General features: G+C 40.6%; 1 protein-coding gene across 1 annotated transcript in view; it reads right to left on the reverse strand.

The window, feature by feature from the left end:
• gria3b (glutamate receptor, ionotropic, AMPA 3b) overlaps positions 1-21,104 on the reverse strand; it is a 502,427-nt gene that overhangs the window by 147,289 nt on the left and 334,034 nt on the right. The window contains exons 11-12 of the mRNA XM_041195164.1: positions 20,618-20,824; positions 11,161-11,531 (exon numbers count right to left, since the gene is read on the reverse strand). Coding sequence (XP_041051098.1) covers positions 11,161-11,531; positions 20,618-20,824 — 578 coding nt within the window. The remainder of the gene's footprint in view (positions 1-11,160; positions 11,532-20,617; positions 20,825-21,104) is intronic.

A 21,104-nucleotide genomic window follows, 5' to 3' on the forward strand; every position in this document is an offset into this window, starting at 1 on the left:
ATTTGGTCCCTAAGAAGGTGCCCTGTTATGTGTGAAGAATTAATCTAATTGACTAGACCTAGAATGTCTGTCTTCTGATTAGCCATGAATGATAGTTATCTATTCTCCTTTCCACTAGTCCATGACAAAGGAAAAATTAGCAACGTCCTGGGGGTTACCATTGACCAGAAACTGAACTGAACTAGCCACATCAACACTGTCGCTATAACAGGTCAGAAGCTAGGAATCCTGTGGCAAGTAACTTACCTCCTGACTCCCCAAAGCCTGTCCACCATCTACAAGGCACAAGTCAGGAGTGTGATGGAATACTCTCCACTTGCCTGGATGAATGCATCTCCAACAATACTCAAGATATTGGACACCATCCAGGACAAAGCAGTCCACATGATTGGCAACCCTTCCACAAACATTCACTCCCTCCACCGCTAACGAACAATGGTAGCACTGTGTGCCACCTACAAGATGCACTGCAGAAACTCACCAAGGCTCCTTAGGCAGACCCATGACAGCTACCAGGACTAGAAGGACAAGGGCAGCAGACACATGGGAACAGCACTGCCTAGAAGTTCCCCTCCAAGCCACTCACCATCCTGACTTGGAAATATATCGCTGTTCCTTCTATGTCGCTGGGTCAAAATCCTGGAACTCCCTCCCTAACAGCACTGTGGGCGTACCTACATCACAGGGACTGCAGTGGTTCAAGAAGGCAGCTCACCACCACTGCCTTTTCAAGGGCAATTAGGGATGGGCAATAAATGCTGGCCTAGCCAGCGAGCCCACATCCTGTAATGAATAAACAAAAGATATAACTGGATTAAAGTCTTTGCTGACTATTTCTCTTCCTGTTGTACTGTTAAGTTGGCTTGATAGTAAATGGAGGACTCTGTGGGTTGGCATTTTCACATTAAGAACCTTTCATCAAAGATTTATGATCCAGGTTATGAAAGTAGAAGAGAAAACTAATAAAGCTTTCTGGTTTTATTGTTTTGGAAGGGAAGCTGGCCTATAATTTCTGCCAGGGTTTCCCAGCTAAACAGTAACGCAAAGTCTGGAGAAACAGGCTAAATGGTTATAAACAGCCAATTGCACAACGTTTCTCCACTGTTTCTACCAATTCTCCACAGAAATTATGATAGAAGGTTGGAAGAACCCCATGAAAATTCTCCTCCAGGGTGAGTTAAGTAAATTATTATAATCAAGATAAATTTGCTATTCCTTTCATTTTACTTCCGAATAAACTTGATTCATAGTTTTCATTTTATGGTATGCAACCTACCCTCCCTGATGACTTTGTGTTTGTGGTGACACTTCAGTTCGTTGGAGAAAGGTTTGCCTGTGGAGTCATGTTTTTGTGTTGGAGAAGAATGTTAGTATTTGCAGAGGGTTTCCAATTCAGAAAGGCTTGAAAACTACACCTACACTTCCTGCTCTATAAACCTCCTGCCAGCTATAGCTAGGCTTCACCCACCTGAAGGTTAAAATTGCAAATGGCGCGAAAGGTTTTAGGTCCAACAGGTAAGTTTCCTGATCTATTTTATCTTCTCATCCTCCCACCACTAAGCTGGTAGTTAACATCAACCCAGTGACCCTGCACCCTATTGCTATATCCCTGTAAAACTTTGCTTTATAATGAAAGCAAGGAGGTTCACAAGAGTGATGGGATGAGCCAGTTTTCTCTTACTTCTGCACTGGGATGTGCCTTCCCTCTCCTCCTGACTAAGGACTTTCCATGTAAAGGGTTACACTTGGAGAAAGTTCTTTTGCTGTTTCCATCACCACTTTATTTCTAATAATGTCCTCACGATTTCTCCTCCCCGACCCAGACTTTCTTCAATCAGCAGCCTAACTCATCACTATCATCAAGAACACCATTAGACATCAAATAATTACAGGGTGCTTTCAACCATTACAAGAAGTAACTCTCTCTCACCTCCATCTAGACATAATTTTTCCCTTCCCCCAGAAAATTGAACTGAAATTGGCTAACATGACACCTTGAAGACACTAATGTTGTAACTGTTATTCCCTTTTAAAAAGGAATGTTACTTAATATGGGAGAGGGTTTAATATATCAGATTAACATTTTGAACATTATATTAGCCATTTCAATGCCAAGTTTTAATTATTTCACTTATAATCCAATAAGATGATTTTAAGCATGGAAAATAAACACAAATTGGTAGAATGTGGATAAAAGTAGATTTTGGCTAAAAATTAGGCTGAGTGTTATGCACCCATGGGAGTGGGTTGACAGGCAGACAGGGACATAAAATTAGATGTGATTCCATAGACACCTTTCCCAGTTCTACCTACCCAGCCCTGACCCCACTGCAATTTAATGCACAGAAGGGGAGGCATCAGGCGGCCCACCCACCTTTGGGCCATTTGAGGCCCTTAAGTGGCCAACTAATGGCTACTTAAATCCTCTTCTCACCCAGCCACAATGTTTCATATGGTAGTGGAGGAGGAAGACAGATTTGAAGACTGCCAGGTGCCACTGCTGGGGCTATTGGCAGGAAAGGGGGAGTACCTCCTTTATGGACCCCCTGGATGCATTGGAGCCCCTCCCCCCACTAAACTCTGTTCCCCGCTCCGGATTTTCCCTCCACCCTGGCCTGTGCACCATAGCCTTGAACCTCCTCATCGGGCCTCCCATCCTGACCCTTCCTAAATCCCCCCAACTTACCTCTCTGGCTCTCCAGTGATGATCTTTGCTGCAGACTGGATGCAGTCTCAGCAGTGGCCACTGCTGAGTGGGGGCAGAAGTCTTGCCCTGAGCCATTTAATGCCCCTCCGAACGTTAAATGGCTGAGGGGCAACCACTGGAGCGGGGGCAGGTACGCAGTTGGCTTTTTTGCTGGAGGGACGGCTACCCTGGTGATACGTAAAATCTTGCACTATGTTTCAGAGCCCTTTGCTGTCTGAAGAGCTGATGGTTGTTTTGTGGATATATAGTTTCATCAGCCCAAATATGATGGACTAAATCCAGTAAAGAAAGGGCCCTGAAGGAGATGCATCATAAGGAACATTTCATCATTTACCATATCATATTTCACTAAACCATCAAGAGCAAACTAAATTAATTTTCACACAAGCAAATGCAAAGCACTAATGGCAATATGCAGAACATTTCATCAACTTTGTTACTGACTGACTGACTGACACAATGCATATTATTGTGATGGGGCTTTCACTAGTGCATAGGAATAATTGTGTTTTTAATTATCTTGTTACATCCTGTGCAGCTGTTGCTGCATGCATCATATTGACCTGCTGCCATACTTGAGATAATGCACACTGGATTTGCTGGTGGGAAGGAGAAAGACCATCATTCATTCAAGCCTAAGACTGTTGCCAATATTTGCAGCAGGCAGTCATTAAAAACATTCTTAAAATGAGGACAGGTCAAATTAATTTCTGCTCTTCTCAAAGGAAGACGCACAAGGTAAGTCAATTAATCCTCTTATATAAGCATTTCTGACCCTCTCTCTCATTGTTCACTGTAGATACTCTCCAAAGGCAACACAACTCTTGCAAGGGAATATCTTACTGCATGTGCAGTTGGACAAATAGAAAAATTAAGGAAACATTTGGCATGTCAAACAAAAGCAATGCTATCAAAATACCAAGTGCTAAATAGAAGTTGATCTGATTATAATTCAGATTATATCAATGTCTGATGAATATAATCGAAGCACATTCATCAAAATGGTAGTAAAATGATTTTCCATAAGATATTAGCAGCTTGGAACTAGAGAATAAAATTGGCTTGTCTTTGACATTTGTGATAGAATACAAATAGAGTTCAAATGGTTAATGCACAACAATGATTAATATCTCCAAAATAAGAGAACAAGCTTTAACATTGGCATAACTCAATTCTTAAGACACAACTAATCTGCAATAGTAAATTGAAACTTAGCCTATATATGTACAAATCTTGTAGTTGTTTTATAAAGTAATTCAGAAATGAAACTGATGTATTTTTGAGAATTCTCCTGAACCGATTGCATAAACTAGAGGTTTAAAATAACATTCATAGCATTGCAATTTAAAAAGTAGGATTAAGAAAAAGACAAAAATTTTGAGAGGAGATGTATGTTGCTTTGGAATGAGTTTTATATGCAATGAGAAAGGAGGACCGTGGAAGATATAATATTGTTTGACATGAACCTCATTGTTAGATCAAAGTCATAATTGTTGTATCTTATCTTTCTTATTTAAATAAATATTTTCAAAAGATGATAATACTCACTTCGCAAAAATATGCAGCACCTTTCGTTTGACATGTCCCAAACAAATTACTCTGGAGTCTTCAAACTCAATTTGCTCAGTTACAACAAAGACTCTTTGAGAAGACTGGTTCATAAAAAAAATGCTTGTTGTACAGTTTTGGATTGAATCTGAGTGGGTTTCAATTAAAGCCTTTGCACTCAGAAGCCAAGAATGTGTACACAGTCTCTTTAAAATAGAAAAGTCCACAGCTGATCGACTCAAATGAACGAGTTCTAAAGATGCTATTGGCACATGTAATGGTTTGGGATATCAGCTGTATCAAGTAAACATTTGAATTTTCAAAACCCCAAAGCCTCACCCAGAACATTATACCCTGTAACAGCTTAACCTCTTTGGAACAAGCATAACAGTTATGAAATATCTAATTGGGGGTTTTTGATCTTCATTTGAACAGTCAGGACCAAATTTTGAGTTGTTTAATTGAAATTTTGAATTGAAAGTAAGCATTCCACTGTCAGGTTAAGTTGTTGGGAGGGTTGGTGATTTTCTGTTAGTAATATGTAACATATGCAATTACAGTAGGACCAGAGAAAGAAGATAAACTTTAGCAGACAGGAAAGAGAGAAAAATAATTAAATTGCAGTATCCCTTTTTGTAGGCCCACACAGATCCATTATAAGTCAACCATGAGTACAGAACATTTGCTAAATGTGTTATGAAATTTAAAATGTTTTTCAATAAAAAATAAAATGTGGAAACAGGAATATTAAGCGGCCATCTTCAGACAACACTATTTTTTGATAACCACTTCTTGTGTGTTGTTGCGTGTCTACCTATCTGTGATGAATGACTTAATGAAACATTTTTGGAGAAACATCTAGAACATATCAAAGTGAGGGATGATATTGTTAGGAAAAATATCCTTTTTGCAGTTAATACCAGGGTTAAGAATGAAATGGTATTGATAAAAGTTATATGGAGCTGAGAGTCTCCTCCACGGTCTCAACAATAGGTCTCAACAATATGTCTCAACACCTTTGGTCTGTCCGCAAGCATGACCCAGACCTCCCTGTCGCTTGCCATTTCAACACTCCACCCTGATCTCATGCCCACATGTCTGTCCTTGGCCTGCTGCAATGTTCCAGTGAAGCTCAACGCAAACTGGAGGAATAGCACCTCATCTTCCGACTAGGCACTTTACAGCCTTCTGGACTGAATATTGAGTTCAACAATTTTAGATCATGAACTCTGTCCTCCATCCCCACCCCTTGCCGATCCCCCTTTTTTCCAATCATTTATATAAATTTTTCTTTTCCCACCTATTTCCATTATTTTTAAATGTACTTCCATCCATTGTTTCATCTCTACCTTTTAGCCCATTTTGATCCCTTCCCCCTACTCCACCCCCACTAGGGCTATCTGTACCTTGCTCGTCCTGCTTTCTACCCTTAATGTCACCTATTGGCACATTTCTTAGCTAATATCACCACCGTCAACACCTCTTTGTCCTTTTGTCTATGACATCTTTTGGCAACCTCCACCTATCACTGGCCCTCTATCCAGCTCTACCTGTCTCACCCCCCACCCCCCCCTTAAACCAGCCTATATTTCACCTCTCTTCTATTTTTCCTTAGTTCTGTTGAAGAGTCTTACAGACTCGAAATGTTAACTGTATTCCTCTCTGCAGATGTTGTCAGACCTGCTGAGTTTTTCCAGGTATTTTTGTTTTTGTTTTGGTTGATATGTCTCAATTGTTAATCTGAGACAACTTTCATGGCTGCAAGACCGTGCCACTTCTCTTTATCCCAAAAGCTATCTTAATAACCTGAATGAGCATACAGTGGCAACTCAAGTTCTTATAAACTCTGGAGTATTACAAAGAAATAGATGGAAAATGTAAAAGCTCATTTCACTCTGAATCCTAACAACTGTAACATTTGCTTATATCATACAGCTGGATAGTCCCTCCGCTTTCATGGTTTTGATGGCTCTCAACTTAACACAGTATTGAATTGCTTTGTAATCTAGCAAATGGTTAGAAAGTGTGAAGTGCCCAGTTTGGAATACATTAGAGTTTCCATGCTCCCTTTGCGGGACACTGAGTTGCTTTGAGTATTGGAAGATTATTGTTCCTATTGTCAAACTATCTCAAGAATGAAAAAGGTGGCCGTATCAAGCAAGAAATATGCCTTTCACAAGCCTAACCCCACCTGCCTCAAAACTTTAGCTCATCTCTGGCTCTCCACAAATAAAATATTTATTTTGGCAATCTCCATTGGACCATGGTTCCAGCTTTATATGATTAAAAAATTGCTTCCTTGAAAACTATTAAAAAAAAGTACTAATACATGTGTGCACATGCAGCATGCTTTAGTATTGCACTTTTAAAAAAATAGATCTTTTCATTCATGGAAGTAGGAACAATGCCTCAATATGATAAAAATTCTTCAATTATGTTCAAGTGACAAGACAGAAGACTTGAGGTTTGTAGATGGAATTGAATAGATGGGCTGCTGGCAGCCATACTGATCTTTGTGAACTGCCTTAAATTCATTTTCAACTGGTGGGAAAGTAACATCTAGGGGCACATTTCTCGAATTTATCTTTTCCCACAACATTTTTTAAAATATAAGTCACAGCTGGATCATGAAATATTCTCTAGACTACAACAATGCCACTGCCTATGCTGCATGGCACATGAAAATAACATCCCTGGAGTAAACTGGAAATCCCACCCCCGGAGAGCTACCGGCCACTCAGAGGCTGACAGCTGTGCATTGCTCAGCATAGCTATCAGCAATGTACCCACCCTAGGCCCTAGATTGCTGAGAGGGAGGGCAACAAAGGTAGGGATTGGCTTTCAGTGGGCCCTCTGCTTCCCAATACTGATCCCTGGATCAGGTGCTGTGAGCCTTTGAAAGAGGGAGCCCCCAAAAGCCCACAAAAAACTCCAACAGGCTTTGCTTTTTTGAGTTTCCTGCATGATGATTGGGAGAATATCAGCAGTGGTGGGATGAGGGCCTTAAGTGGGCATTAATTGCTTGCTTACGGGCTTCAATCGGCAGCGGAGTGGGAAGACCATCCATGAACCTTCCTGACCCAGACTTAAATTGGGGTAGAGATGGAAGGTGGCAGGATCCTCACCCGCCAAATTAAATGACAGCCTCCACCAAACTTGCCTTGGGGAGGAAATTAAATTTGGCCTTGTGTGTGAGCGTGGAAGAAAATAGTCTGGAGTAGTTCTCCTTGGAACAGAGGAGGCTGAGGGGAGGTTTCATTGAGATGTACAAGATTGTGAAGGGCCTGAATAGAGTGGATGGGAAGGGCCTATTTACTTTAGCAGAGAGGGGGCACAGATTTAAAATGATTGGTAGAAAGATTAGAGGGGAGATAAGGAAACATTTTTTCACCCAGGGGGTTGTGGGGGTCTGAAACCCACTGCCTGAAAGGGTAGCAGAGGCAGAAAACTTCAACTCATTTAAAATGTGTCTGGATATGAACCTCAACTGTTGTAACCTGTAGGGCTATGGACCAAATGTCGGAAAGTGGGATTAGGCTGGGTGGCTTGTTTTTCAGCCGGCGCTGACACGATGGGCCAAGTGGCCTCTTCCTGTAGCATAAATTTTCTCTAACTCTATGATACAAATTGGGTTGAATTTTTGGCTGGGTATGTAGCTGCGTTTCGTTGTGCGAATGGTGACAGTTTTTTTTGGAGAAAATCCAATTTTCCTTTTCATTCCCAACCCCACGCTATTTTACTCTGGCCTTTTTGTGTATCGGGAATGCCCTGAACACTTACATGTGCTGAGGTCGGGTTCCCCCTTTTAAATGGGGGCAAAAATCAGATTTTCTTTCACACACCATTTTTATTTGGTGGTGTGGGGTTTTGAAAGCCCATTAAAAGCATGTCGGTTTTGAGTGCTTGTGAAGGAAATGGAAAGCCTGTTGAAGAGTCAGGAACATTTTGAAAGGTAAGTATAAAGAGCTTTCACGCATTCAAATGTATTATTGGGTGGTGCATTGTAATGTAGAAGGGCTGAATTGTGCCCCTGTCGGGGGTGGGGGGCTGTTAAAGGGACGGTGTGCACAGGCACGCTTCTGATCGGTGCCCCCAATCGGGGGCGTGGCGCAATTTTAAGTGGGCAGGCTAATTAAGGCCCACCCAGCATGACGTCTGCACAGGAAGCACATAGCGCTCTCTGTGCGGGCAGGGGGCGGGGGGAATATCCCAAAATCGAGACTGCGCTCTTTCGCACATGTGCACAAAAGTGCACACTCATCTCCCTGAGGCTAAGTGCAGCCTCAGGGGGATCAGCTCAAAATGTAAAAATCCTAAAATTTGAAAAGTGAAATTTCCCCAACATGTCCACATGAGTTGGGATATTTCCATAATTTTCACAAAACCTATATTAAAATTTTATAAAACCCACATGAAACCTCATGCTGCCAGTGGATGAGGTTTCATGCTTTTTCTAGTTCGCGCCGGGGCTCCTGGCCTGCCTGCCAACCTTAAGGCCATTGACAGATCGGCGGGGGGGGGGGGGAAGCTGATTTTGCTGCGCCTCCGCATTCCTGAAAATTTAAATGTGGCGCGGTGACATCAGGAGACGTCACTGCATGTCATTTTACACATCGGTGAGCGGGCTCCGCCCCCGCTCGCTGACACATAAAATCCTGCCCAATGTGTTTTTAATTTCGTGATTCATCATTGAGCTCTGTCCTTTCAAGGTAAATTGACCCTTACATTGACCAGCCTTCTGAATTTGTTCGTATGCATTACAGTACTTCCCGATGGAGAAAGCACCATAGCGTAGTGAAAAATGTTACAAAATGCACTGTCAGTCTGTGCTGTCATCTTTTATACCAAATTGAAATCAGCACCTTCTGTACTTTCCTTCACAGAGAGCAGTCTGTTGTTTGGAGAACTGAGGCCATTCTGAATGCTTGGCTGAATTTCATGTGCTAATGTGCTGCAGCACAGTAAGTGTTCCATTCATCTGAGAATGAATGGCAGTTTCAAGAGGTTGTAATAACAAATTGTTCCTTTGATGTGGTTCCTGGTTTGTTGACACAAGCTAATGGGATTAAAGTATTACAAGGCTTTATTCACATGACAGAATGCATTTTTATTTAATGCCAATGATATGGAGGCTTTACTAGATAGTAAGAGGTTTACTTCTTTCCCCCCCAAGCAGTGTAAAATATTTTCCATTGATATTGTGTGGAATCTGAGGACTGCACACAGTACATACTGGGTGAGAGGCTATGGAGAATACATGAGTGCATAGAGGTGGCATGGGGCAGCATGGGGCAGAGGGGGTAGGGGCTTGAATGGGGGGGTGTGGGGGTGAGTCAGATGAAGGGTGAGGTTTAGGGGGTCAGTAAACACTGTTGGGAGCTGGAGTACAGTGTTTGAGAACCGAGTCAGGCCTTTTAACTGGCTTGCAAACTGCACTGCGAACCCAACTCTGGCATGAAAAGACAATAATGGCATGGGGAGTCACACATGGGCTGGGTGTGCAATTTGCGAGTCATGGAAGTGGGCAGGTTGGGTTTTCTCAGAGCCCAGTCAGCCAACTGACCTTTATTTTTATATTTTCTTATATTTTTAAAGCCTATCAAGAATATTCAGTTTCTGTTTGGTGCACTAAATGAGATATTAATGGCGGCAATTAAACACTGAAGGTAGGCTTGAAAATATTTCACTTTGAGATAGTTTAAAGTATTTGTGGATGACTCCATTTTTTCTGAAGTGAGAGAATATGAAAGAAAAAATTCTAACTGCAGTGTAAGCCAGTCACATAAACAGATCTTAATCTTCTTATCTATGCACACATAATAATGTATATGCTAAAATCTTTTTACCAGAATCTCAAGACCACAATATTCCTCACTAGGCTCATAGTCTACCCCTTTTATCTTTGTGTTCAAGCCCCAAGATTGGCACCAGCTAACTATGTTCTGTTTAAGCACTTTTTTTCTCTTACTCTTTTTATTCTTGGTAATGGACTTTGGTCCTTCAACTTGCTGTCTCAGTAGAAAACTGTATATGTTGCTCACTGCAAAGTCAACAATGTGCTGGTATTTTTTGATTACAATAGTTTACTTGATTTATTCATTTCAGCTGCAAATTTCCTAATTGCTACTCAGTTGGTCATAATTTCTCTAACAATCCTTAATTATATAATACAAGAGATGGGTGAATCAAAGAGAAGTCATTTGGCCTTTGATGATTATTGATAGGTGAAGAGCACATTGAATTTCTTAAATCTCTCCATTGTCTCCAAAGAAATAACAAGATCTCCAAATATACTTAGAAATTATAAAAGAGTGGTTTCCTTAAAACTCTGTCCATGAAGGTCTACAATATGGGATACTGCAACCTGTAAATGTAATGAAGAAAATGGACAGCTAGTTGAAAGATGGAAACAAGCTAGAAAAAAAATGAGTTAATTAATGTAAACTCAAAAGAAACCAAGACCGGCTTGGAGGTGCTCCTTAATGGTGCTGCTGCATCTGTTTTTCAAGTTTTCCATTCAAAATGGAGGCGCTTACAAAATGTAGCGTGATTCTGTTATATACACCGAACTGTTGACCGTAAAATGCGATATGCAGCAAAAACACGGTAGCCCTCCAAGGGTGCTGGAGACAGACAGACCTTATGCATTTTACGGTCTCGGCATGGTGTATATAAGTTATTCAGATAGCCTTGTGAATGACACTGAGAATAAGCCACTCACGCATTTCAGCAGTGTGGCAGAGTGATGATTGGATGGGTGGATCTTACCGTGCTGATATGGATATTAAAATAAAGTTTGTTGGGGAACAAAATTGAAAATAAAGATGGAAGAAAAGTAACGTATATGCACCATGGCATCAGTTTTTGACCATAAAATGCACAAAGGTAATGTGATAATGACAAACCTTGGTGAAATATCGCATCCTTGCTGCATAAAGGCACCCAGAGAAAACCAGAGACTATTAAATATCCCAAACTCATTAGGTGGCTCAGTATTTTGGGGGTCACGTCCTTCTTCATTTTCTTCCATATGCCATTCATAAGGACTGAATCTGCTGACCAGGAAAAGCACTACGCTGACTCCAATGTAGGCGAAGACTATGCACATCCAAATCTCATAAGCCAAAGGGTCCAGAAAAGAGAACACTCCTGGTTTGGATTTTTGGGGTTTCTTTATCATTATTGAAATACCAAGACTCATGAAAGGTTTGGAAAAGTCAATGACTTCTTCTCGGACCAAAGTTATAGTGAGTGGTGCAACAGCAATATCAGCTCTCTGGAAATGGGGAGAATGCTAATTAGTATAAAACAATCATAACGACATTACATGAACTTTATAGAAATAAACAGTAACATTACTATTCCATTTTCTTACTGACCATACTTAGGCCAGGATTTTACAGCCCCGGTGTGGTGTCTCCTGCACCGCAACCACCCGCCCCCACCTCCACCCACACCCCCCACCCCCACCCCCCACCTCCCAGTGGATGTGGCAAGCCACTTAAGTCTCCATTCAGTTCGGCAGGACCATAATATCCCACTGGGCAGGAGGGGCCGTAAAATCCTGGCTTTAGGATTGCAATGGATTATGAGATTGAACCTGCTCCATATTATGGCTAGATGCCCATGATGCACTGCAACCATATAAACATATGCCTCAGGTTTATTCCAAATGGAAAATTGTGATTTCCTTTACAAATTTCTTATTTTAAATTAGTTCTGCTCATTGGATTGAATTCATTGGTATTAAATTTAAAAAACTCAATCTGCAACAATGACCCATCATTGTTAGAAAGAAACAGTTATATCCGAGACACCAATGGTTATATCAACAGTGTTGACTTTCATCTTGCACTTTCCTTAGAAAGTAAAAATCACCTGTCTGATGGAGGGAAAATAGACTAGGAACTCAGGTGACTTTCTATTGGTATGTAAGGTAGTAAACAGTATATGTGAAATACAAATCCCAACACAAGGACAGATTCATAATGGGGAAAGCTAAATTTGGGATTGTCATCTTTGCAATGCGAAAACTGATCAACACACATTATTGATTTCTGGGTAAGGTGATGAACACTAAAACCAGAGAAGACAGATTTCCTGGATATTGAGCTACATCACTCATGCTGTACTGACCAAGGAGTGGCACGGCCTACATGTGTAGGAGATGCAGCATCCTGAAATGTTTCACATTCTTATTCAAAAATGTTAGTATAACTTGCGGGGGAAGGAGTTTTTACTGGGTGGGGGAGGGGGAGGGGTGGTTGCAGTGGATAACATTGCAATGGAAAATAAACAGAAAGCTAGGCATTCAATTCTATTAGAAAGGCACATAATAGGGCTGATTCCATGATCCTCACAAGAATGGGGCTGGGATTGCTATGTGTACAGGAATGATTGGTCACGAGGAATGGGAGCTAATTTTACCAGATTTAGCAAGATTAGCTAATTTAAATAATTATCATCATGTGTTTCCTTCATGTTTTCCATGGAATGTTATAACTGCAAGTAGTTGTAAAAGAGCATAAAGTACTGTTGTTCTTTGGAAACATTGTTTTTTGCTGTGGCTTACAGGTGCTGTAAGAATGGTATCTTGCCAAGGACTGAGAGCAGAACTTCCCACTTTGATGAAGAGACTTTGGATTTTCTGTTGGACCAAATCAGACACAGGAGGATAGTCTTACTTGGGGCTGATGGGAACCTTCTTCTATTATCAATAATGCAGCTTGCATTTTGCAATGGTAAATGCCTGTCATTTAAGCAAAAAATGACTGTTGGTGGACCATTTTCTGGTCAAAGCCTTTTTTGTGCGTAATCCCCTCCAGAAAGCATCTTCGAAGTATCGGAGGTAATAACCTAAACTAGACAAATGGCCCCTTGAATATGTCAACCAAGCCGTAACGACTACTTCAGGACACCTCCGCTAAACCCGACATAAACTAAGCCGAACTCTGCTCAGTTTCTCTGGTTCTACAATGACCCCTAACAAAAAGGTAAGTAAAATTATTTTCACACACATCAATGTGGATCCAAAAGGAACAGCTTGTCCTGGCTCCACAGAAATACTGTGGTCTGCTGCTAAGACATGTTTGCCATTTGGCTTCCCCCTTCAGTGCTCGAGCTGGCCAATCTGTCCATGTCCCCAGCTGGTGAGCTGCTTTGGAATACTTGCTTAGTTTCTGTAGCTTGCCGATTTTATGTAGATGAGGCCCAAACATCTTCAGGCTTGTGTTCCAAATGTGCCGATCACTTCACTCTGGTTTCCTGCATGAAATAACCCCTTGGCCATTTTGTTCTTTCATAGATTTTGGATGCAGATGAGGAATGAATTCTCTTGTGTGGAAAACAATGCCAAGGTACAGATTGACAACACAAATTAAATCCCTGTTTGCCATAAGCATTGATTGTACCAACATTACTAGGATTAAATATGGAGCAAAAAAATCAATCATTAATGAGCCAAAGCGCTTCAAAGAATTGTTTTATAATGTTCCAAATTCTCTGCATAGTATGTCAGATACTGTACAGAAGTGTGGCTTTGACTCCTATGCTGTCATAAGAAATGGCATGGAAAACATACAGTTACCAGGCAAGTGACAACTCTACAGTCATCTGTAGAAAGCTTCCAAGGATTAAGTTCCAAAGCAGATGAATGCTATATCTGCAACTATTGAGACCGTGGGCTCTAATTTACAGGAAGCCCTTGGTTAGTAGCTTGGAGAGCCTGAAGGATTAGCTCAAGTTTATCTTGAAGGCTGGCTTCACATTCCGTGATCAACAAGGGTCTACTCTCATACGAGTCCCTGGCCATTCACAAGAAATCTTCTAAGGTGTGGCATGCCGGAAGAAAAAAGGTGAGGCAATGACCTCTTGGGGCTGTTAGACCCAAGTCTGGAGGGCTGTATAAATTCGTCTTTTCTCCATTCTTGAGATTGGTTATGAGAGTTTGACTTTTTAGAAATTTGTGATTTTTCAATTCAATATTCAAGCAGCTGAAGGGATGTGCTGTTTGACATGATCATTAGGACGTACAGCCTACATACCTGATATCATACCAGCACTGAAATTCATATGCTGCATTAGTCATTTGTGTGATATGCAGAACGTCTTTTTGGCTTGACAGCAGAATCCTGTTAGTGGTACCATTTGTGTTGCTACTGCACAGTAACAGTGTGCAACTTCACCTGTTGCTTAAATTTCTGAGACGCCATAGGGTAATCTGAGATAGGCTGGGCGCTTTTCAGGGCTGAAAGTGAGGCCTTAGGCCTGTTCATGAGTTTGTGTGATAAACAGGATCAGGGTAGTCATTATCCCGTGGGATGGCTTTGATGCACCCTATTTCGGCATCAAGCTTGCACAGTGAACGAATGGCTCGGGCCCTATTTATGAAGTTGCTGATAAGGCTAATTTTATAGCGTGTGGAACTGTAAGAATCCCAATGTATATTGACCAATGAAGGTAGGCTTGCGGTGGGCAGCAGTAGAGAACCCATTGGCAGATTTCTCAACTAGCATGTCGAGGAAAGGGAGCTCATTTCACTGCTCCATTTCAAAGGTAAGTTTGAGCGCAGGATGGAGTACTCATTCCTGTTCAAGGGGGCTCATTAAAGTGTTTAAGGAAGTTCTTAAATGCAGCTGCTGATTCCAATACAGCAAACATATCATCTACGTATTGGAAATATGAGAGGGGTAGAAGGTTCGGTGTCATTCCATTGAAGATGCGTTTCTCGTGGAAACCGAGAAAGATGTTTGCGAGAGTTAAACCTAGAAAGGATTTCATGGCAACACCATCTATTTGGGCATACATGGTGTCATTAAAACTGAACTTAACTGCACAAGTTGCTGAGTTCATAAGTTCAATGAATACAGATTGGCAGTGCATCTAGATCATCATATAGTGATGAGGTGCAAATATCTATGACTTCCTCGAGCAGTACATTGGTGAATAGGCTAGCAATTTTGAACAAGCACACGGACACAGCATCGCTACTGATAGCAATGCTGTGCCCATGTGTTCATTTGACATTGCTAGCCTGTTCACTAATGTACTGCTCGAGGAAGTCATAGATATTTGCACCTCATCACTATATGATGATCTAGACACACTGCCAATCTGTATTCATTGAACTTATGAACTCGGCAACTCATGCAGTTGGGTTCAGTTTTAATGACACCATGTATGTCCAAATAGATAGTGTTGCCATGGAATCCCCTCTAGGTCAAGCTCTCACAAACACCTTTTATGGCTTCCACGAGAAATGCATCTTCAATGGAATGACATCCAACCTTCTACCCTTGTATATTATGTAGATGTTATGTTTGCTACATTTGAACCTAGCTGCATGTAAGAACTTCCTTGTACACCTTAATGGGCTCCAACCCATGCTCAAACTCACCTTTGAAATGAAGCAATTAAATGAGCTCCCTTTCCTTGATGTGCTAGTTGAGAAGTCTGCCATTGGGTTCTCTATTACTGTCTACTGCAAGCTTACCTTCAGTGATCAATATATACATTTGGATTCCTACAGTTTCATGTTCTATAAGATTGGACTTATCGGCAACCTCTAAATAGAGCCTGAACCTTTTGCTCACCATGCAAGATTGATGCCGAAATAGGGCATATCAAAGCCATCCTGTGGGATAATGACTACCTTGATCAGATCATAGATCGCTATATATCGTGTAAACTCATGAATGGACCTAAAGCTGCCACTTTCAGCCCTGAAAATGGCCCAGTCTACCTCAGGTTACCCTGGGTAAGGTGTCTCAAAAATTTGAGCAACAGGTGAAGTCTGTTGCATGCTGTTACTATGCAGTAGCAACACTAGTCTCATTCTCCACTAACAGGATGCTGCTGTCAAGCCAAAAAGACATTCTGCATATCACACAAAAGACGTTCTGCATATCACACACAAGTAGTGTGGTATATGAATTTCAGTGCCCATATGATGTTAGGTACATAGGCCTTATATCCCAATGACTGGTGGATTGTATCAAACAGTATGTCCCTTTGTCTGTTCGCAACAGGCAAAGTGCTGACTGTACCCAACCAGCCTGTGCTTGCAAAACTCAAAACATAGGGTCCAACATTAGATGTGATTCCACGATTGCATAACATTTGCTAAAAAATCCTAATTGTGCTAAGAATTACACTGGAAACAGATTTAAAATTATCAGTCAGGCTTGTAGTGTGGATCACTTACGAATGCTAAAAGCCACATTTATTCACACACAAGGCCCTGTCCTTTGCAGACAGAAGGAGCATGGCCATACATTGCACCATTTCCAACTAAGCAAAAGTTTGGGGACAGCCGTTCCCTGGTTTATTGCCATGGCAATTCCTTGACCAATCAGAGTTGACCTGCCTGGTTTGAATTTGAACAAAAGCTGGGCAGTTAACTGTTCTCTGCTGCATTCTCCATCGCAATACCTCCATCAATCAGAGTCCACTTGTCAACTAATCAGCATTCTCTTCTTATGCAGTAAAAATTGTTGTTCCCTTTACTGTTGGTTTATCTTGAGATCTGTCCTGATGAGTGCAAGATGAAAAGCTTAGATAGCATGTCTCTTATCAGCAATACTCAAGTTCTGTACAACCAAATGACTAATTCAGTATGTACTTGGACATATGTAAAGCTATATGGAGAAATAAATCAGCCAGGTCACTTGAGTGAACAAGTATGGAGTTAGTTTTATTGTTAAAAACCCACTCAGCTAAAAGTGTATGACTTATTTAAAAGGTAAAAACATATCCCAAATCCCGCGACACATACACACACTCACACACACGCACACACACACATATGTGAGCATGCAAAACAGAACAAGTTACAGGGTGGAGAAGGTGGAATTGCTAAGAGTTAAAGTCCATAAAAAGGAAAAGAAATATAAGTTCCAGCTTGCCTTTGGTAGTCTTGAATTTCAGTGGGGTTGCGGCCAATGTAAGCTACTAATTTTACTGGAGAGAATCCCTTTTTAAACTGTAATCCGTCTTTTTCCAAAGTTGATATCATGGCACTTGAAGTTTCTTTCAATTGAAATTCTCTATCTCTGTGATGTATTCTAAAATATACAGAGATTGGGATTGAACTTGTGAATAGCAGGGAGAGAGAGAGATGATATTACATTCTGTAGTCTTCTTCTGGATGTTATTAGTGCGTTCTACAGACTCCTCTGCTGTAATAAACAGGCAAGCTTATAATCATAGTTTTTCACAAGTGGGGTTCTGATCAGGTGACAGCTCACCTGCTGCTATTGGCACACAATTGACAGCTGCTATTGGCACACAATGGAGGGCATTACATATTAACAAAGGAGTTTCGATCTCCCATGGTCAAAGCTATCAGGGTGTCATCGAAACAGTTAGGGGTCCTTCGCACCCTTCTTGCATAATGAGTTTCGTTAGTCCTTTGTTCCTGGCAGTTTCTGGGGTTAGGAAGTCTGGAGGTCTATTGTCCTTATCTTTTGCAGAGGATTCAGACAATGGCACATGTGAAGTTCATCAGGGAAATGCATAGACATCTCCCCTAGTAATCCACATTCAGTGGCTTCCAGAAACTTGGCCAATTTGTAGGTCAGGTGACTTCTGCAGTCATTTTAAAGCACAGTGTCTTTGCAGTTCCAGCTATTTCTTTTTGGTTTTAAAAAAAATCCAAGCCATTACATCATCTAATGAAACTAATGATTAATATGCCGCCACATCTGAACCTCCAGCCACCACAGAGTACTGATGAAGAGGTGCTGCACCACAACTGTGCCAAGTGGATCTATTGAGTAGCAGCAAGATGCCATTCGACAGGCTCCTCCTACTTAGAGGGAGTACAAGTAAGAGACACCACCCACTCGCAATAAGGACAAACACAACTGAAGCTAAAAGAAAACACTAGTCATCATGATAGAACTAAACTGGTTGCATCTTCCTTGTAATATAGTATGTCGATTTATTGCCAGTAAGTTTAAGGGTATAGGCAGAAATGGTAGTATAGGTAATGGTGATTAGGTAAAGTAGATTGTGTATGAGGTCAATATTTTATGAGGAAGACAGTTCATGCAGGACCACATTTACATACTTTAACTCTAAGTCCTGTCATCAATGATTGATGCACCAGCCTTCTCTTCTTTCTCCTCCTTCTCTTTTAAGACTGTCAGTGTGTCTTTTATGAAATAGTTATCTTCCTGCACAGCAAAGATGCAGCACACACTGACAATATAGGACATTGTGTAATGGCTATCGAGTAGTCGCCACTTGAACTGTCCAGACAGCAAAATATCTGTTTCAGCATTCTAATTTTATATTGTAACATAACTTGGTTGGAAACATGAGTTCAGGGGTCAATAGCACTTTAAACAAGGGTTCTGGGAGGTGGCCTTGATCCAGCCAGCTGCCCAGCCTGCCTGATGACATGTGTATCACCAGTAAGGCACTTTTGAAAGTAATCCATATAATAAAAGTGCTGCAACTTCTTATGCTTTTGTCCCCTTTCCATGTGGACATTGGCAAAAAATGCTTCCCCTGGCAAATGAGCCTTCTGTGACTTGCTTCATGTTTAAGTAGAGAGAAGAATGACAAATTTGGCTTGGCAGATCTTGATACATCGACACTGAAAGCTGTGTAACCATCACGGTGACTGGAAGGACTGTTACTATGGTAGACCTTATCTGGAGGTTGATCTCAAATAGATGACTCACTCATGAACTGCAAGTGTTGAAGGACCATCATCTCAGATATCTCCTGGCAGGTGTACCTAGGTCTCAATGCCTCGCTCCTGGGCTGAGGCCAATTGGTACTAAACACCTGACATTCAAATAAACTGCTTTTGTTCCCTCTGCCTGAATTTTTCTTCTTCTTCCAAATCTACCATTGCTACTAGAAGTCTTAGTACAATACCCACGCTGAATTATTATGATTATTATTAATGAAGCAGCTATTGTCAGCAAAAGGTCCCTGTAAAAGAGATTTTATACAAAAAATGCACCAGCAAACAGCAACTGACAATAATTTTCCAAAGAACTGCAAAAACTTGCAACGCATTATTCAACATGCTCATGCCTTTGAGCTCTGAAGACCTGGAATGCTAATATAAACAGGCAGAGAGAAATTAAGGAGGGATGATGGACAAAAATATGTGACATTTACTTTAGGTTGATTACAGTTAGGATCTTTAATGAGGCCAGTGTATGTGTTTTTAAATTCAGAAATTTTTGGGGGCTGCTTAATTTGTTACATTGCAAATCCAACATTTGGAGTGAGTTGTCTGATTCAGTGGAGTTTGATTGAGGAATATGTAGGTGCACTCTAACAGTGTTATTTTAAGGCTTTGTACTGCTTGGAGCCTAGCACTTCAACTTAGGCACATGATGTCCATCTATTAATTTGTAATGGTCCCAAGTTTCCAATATTTGCTTCCAGTGGGCAAAGTTAGAAAATTATCTGTTGGAATGCGTTATCATGGAATTGGTCCTAGTTTAAATGCAAGCAAAAAAGCAAATAATTCCAATAATACTATTGCTATTATAATATATGAAAGGAAGCTGCAGAGAGTACGATGGGGAATTAAACTGAACAGAAATGCTCAGCCTCACAAATCATAAAGGTCAAATACAATGCCAGTCTTAGATTCACCATCCAGGAATTGAACGTTATATCTTTCACTTTTCTGGAAAGGATATTTCCCTATGGGTATTTTTCTAATGCTGTGCAATTAAAAATAAATATACTGTTGCAAGTGAAATGAATTTGCAAAGCTGTGCTGAAATTGTTCTATGCATTACGATGGGAGCACTAAAAAAGCTAGCTAACTAGAAATCTGAATTTCACAGATATGTTGGATTGAGTTTTACCTATGGCATTGTTGACTAAAATATAATTGGGGAACAACTGCATTAGTGGGATACATGTTGTTTCGGTTAAAAAATATGATTCCATACCAGTATAGTATATTGATACTGAATTCCAATAAAGCTTACAGGAGACAGGATCCAGACACTTGTTGGGATCAAGGGTTAAAACTTTGCAACTGAATGACATTGCAATAATTAGGCCAATTTGCATTTTTTTCATTGCCTAATAAGTAAAACATTCATAAGTATTCTTTATTCATCACCAATCCAAATGATATAGAATAAACCTGGTATTCAATGTGAAAGGGTTCTGATTTTCCTATATTATAACTTTGGATTATGAAGTGATCTCTGTATCAGCATCAGAGAAGAAATTCATATAGTCTGTTAAATAGCTTGTAATTATTTTATTTGTGCACTGGGTGCCAGGCAGAATTTTGAATAATCGTGAATACATCTGATTTTCAACCTATTTTCTGTGATATACAAATACTTTTTTCCATCTTCTTAAACTGATACTTACCCCATATACTAGTTCACCCACCATTCCATTCCAGATTTTAGTTTCAGGATCTCTAGCTCCATATTTACCGTCAGGGACAACAGACAGTTTATATTTAATGCCAACATGCTTGGCTATTTCAAAAGCTAAATCCACACAATAGCCTTCATATCTATCATTTGCGCCAAACTGTTCATGATTTTTCTTCAGCATTACATACGGTGATTCCTGCAACAATAAAAAACACGAATAAATGGATCAAGCTCATACATACTTTCAAGGGGTTCAAGGCCAAGTGACAATGCTTTCCATTTTCCTGATAAGAATGGAATTTGTACATTTACAGGGTTTCATACCTGTGCTTATTTGTATTATTATGAACTCTTTCATGATGTTTTGGACAGAGACTATTAAGTATTGAGTGCCAATAAGAAATTATTATACAGCATGTTAATGCCAGTGGGATCACTGTGTTATTGGTAGAAAGCATTGGATAAAAACGCATGGA

This window comes from Carcharodon carcharias, chromosome 9 (assembly GCF_017639515.1).
Source record: "Carcharodon carcharias isolate sCarCar2 chromosome 9, sCarCar2.pri, whole genome shotgun sequence".
NCBI classification, from domain to species: domain Eukaryota; kingdom Metazoa; phylum Chordata; class Chondrichthyes; order Lamniformes; family Lamnidae; genus Carcharodon; species Carcharodon carcharias.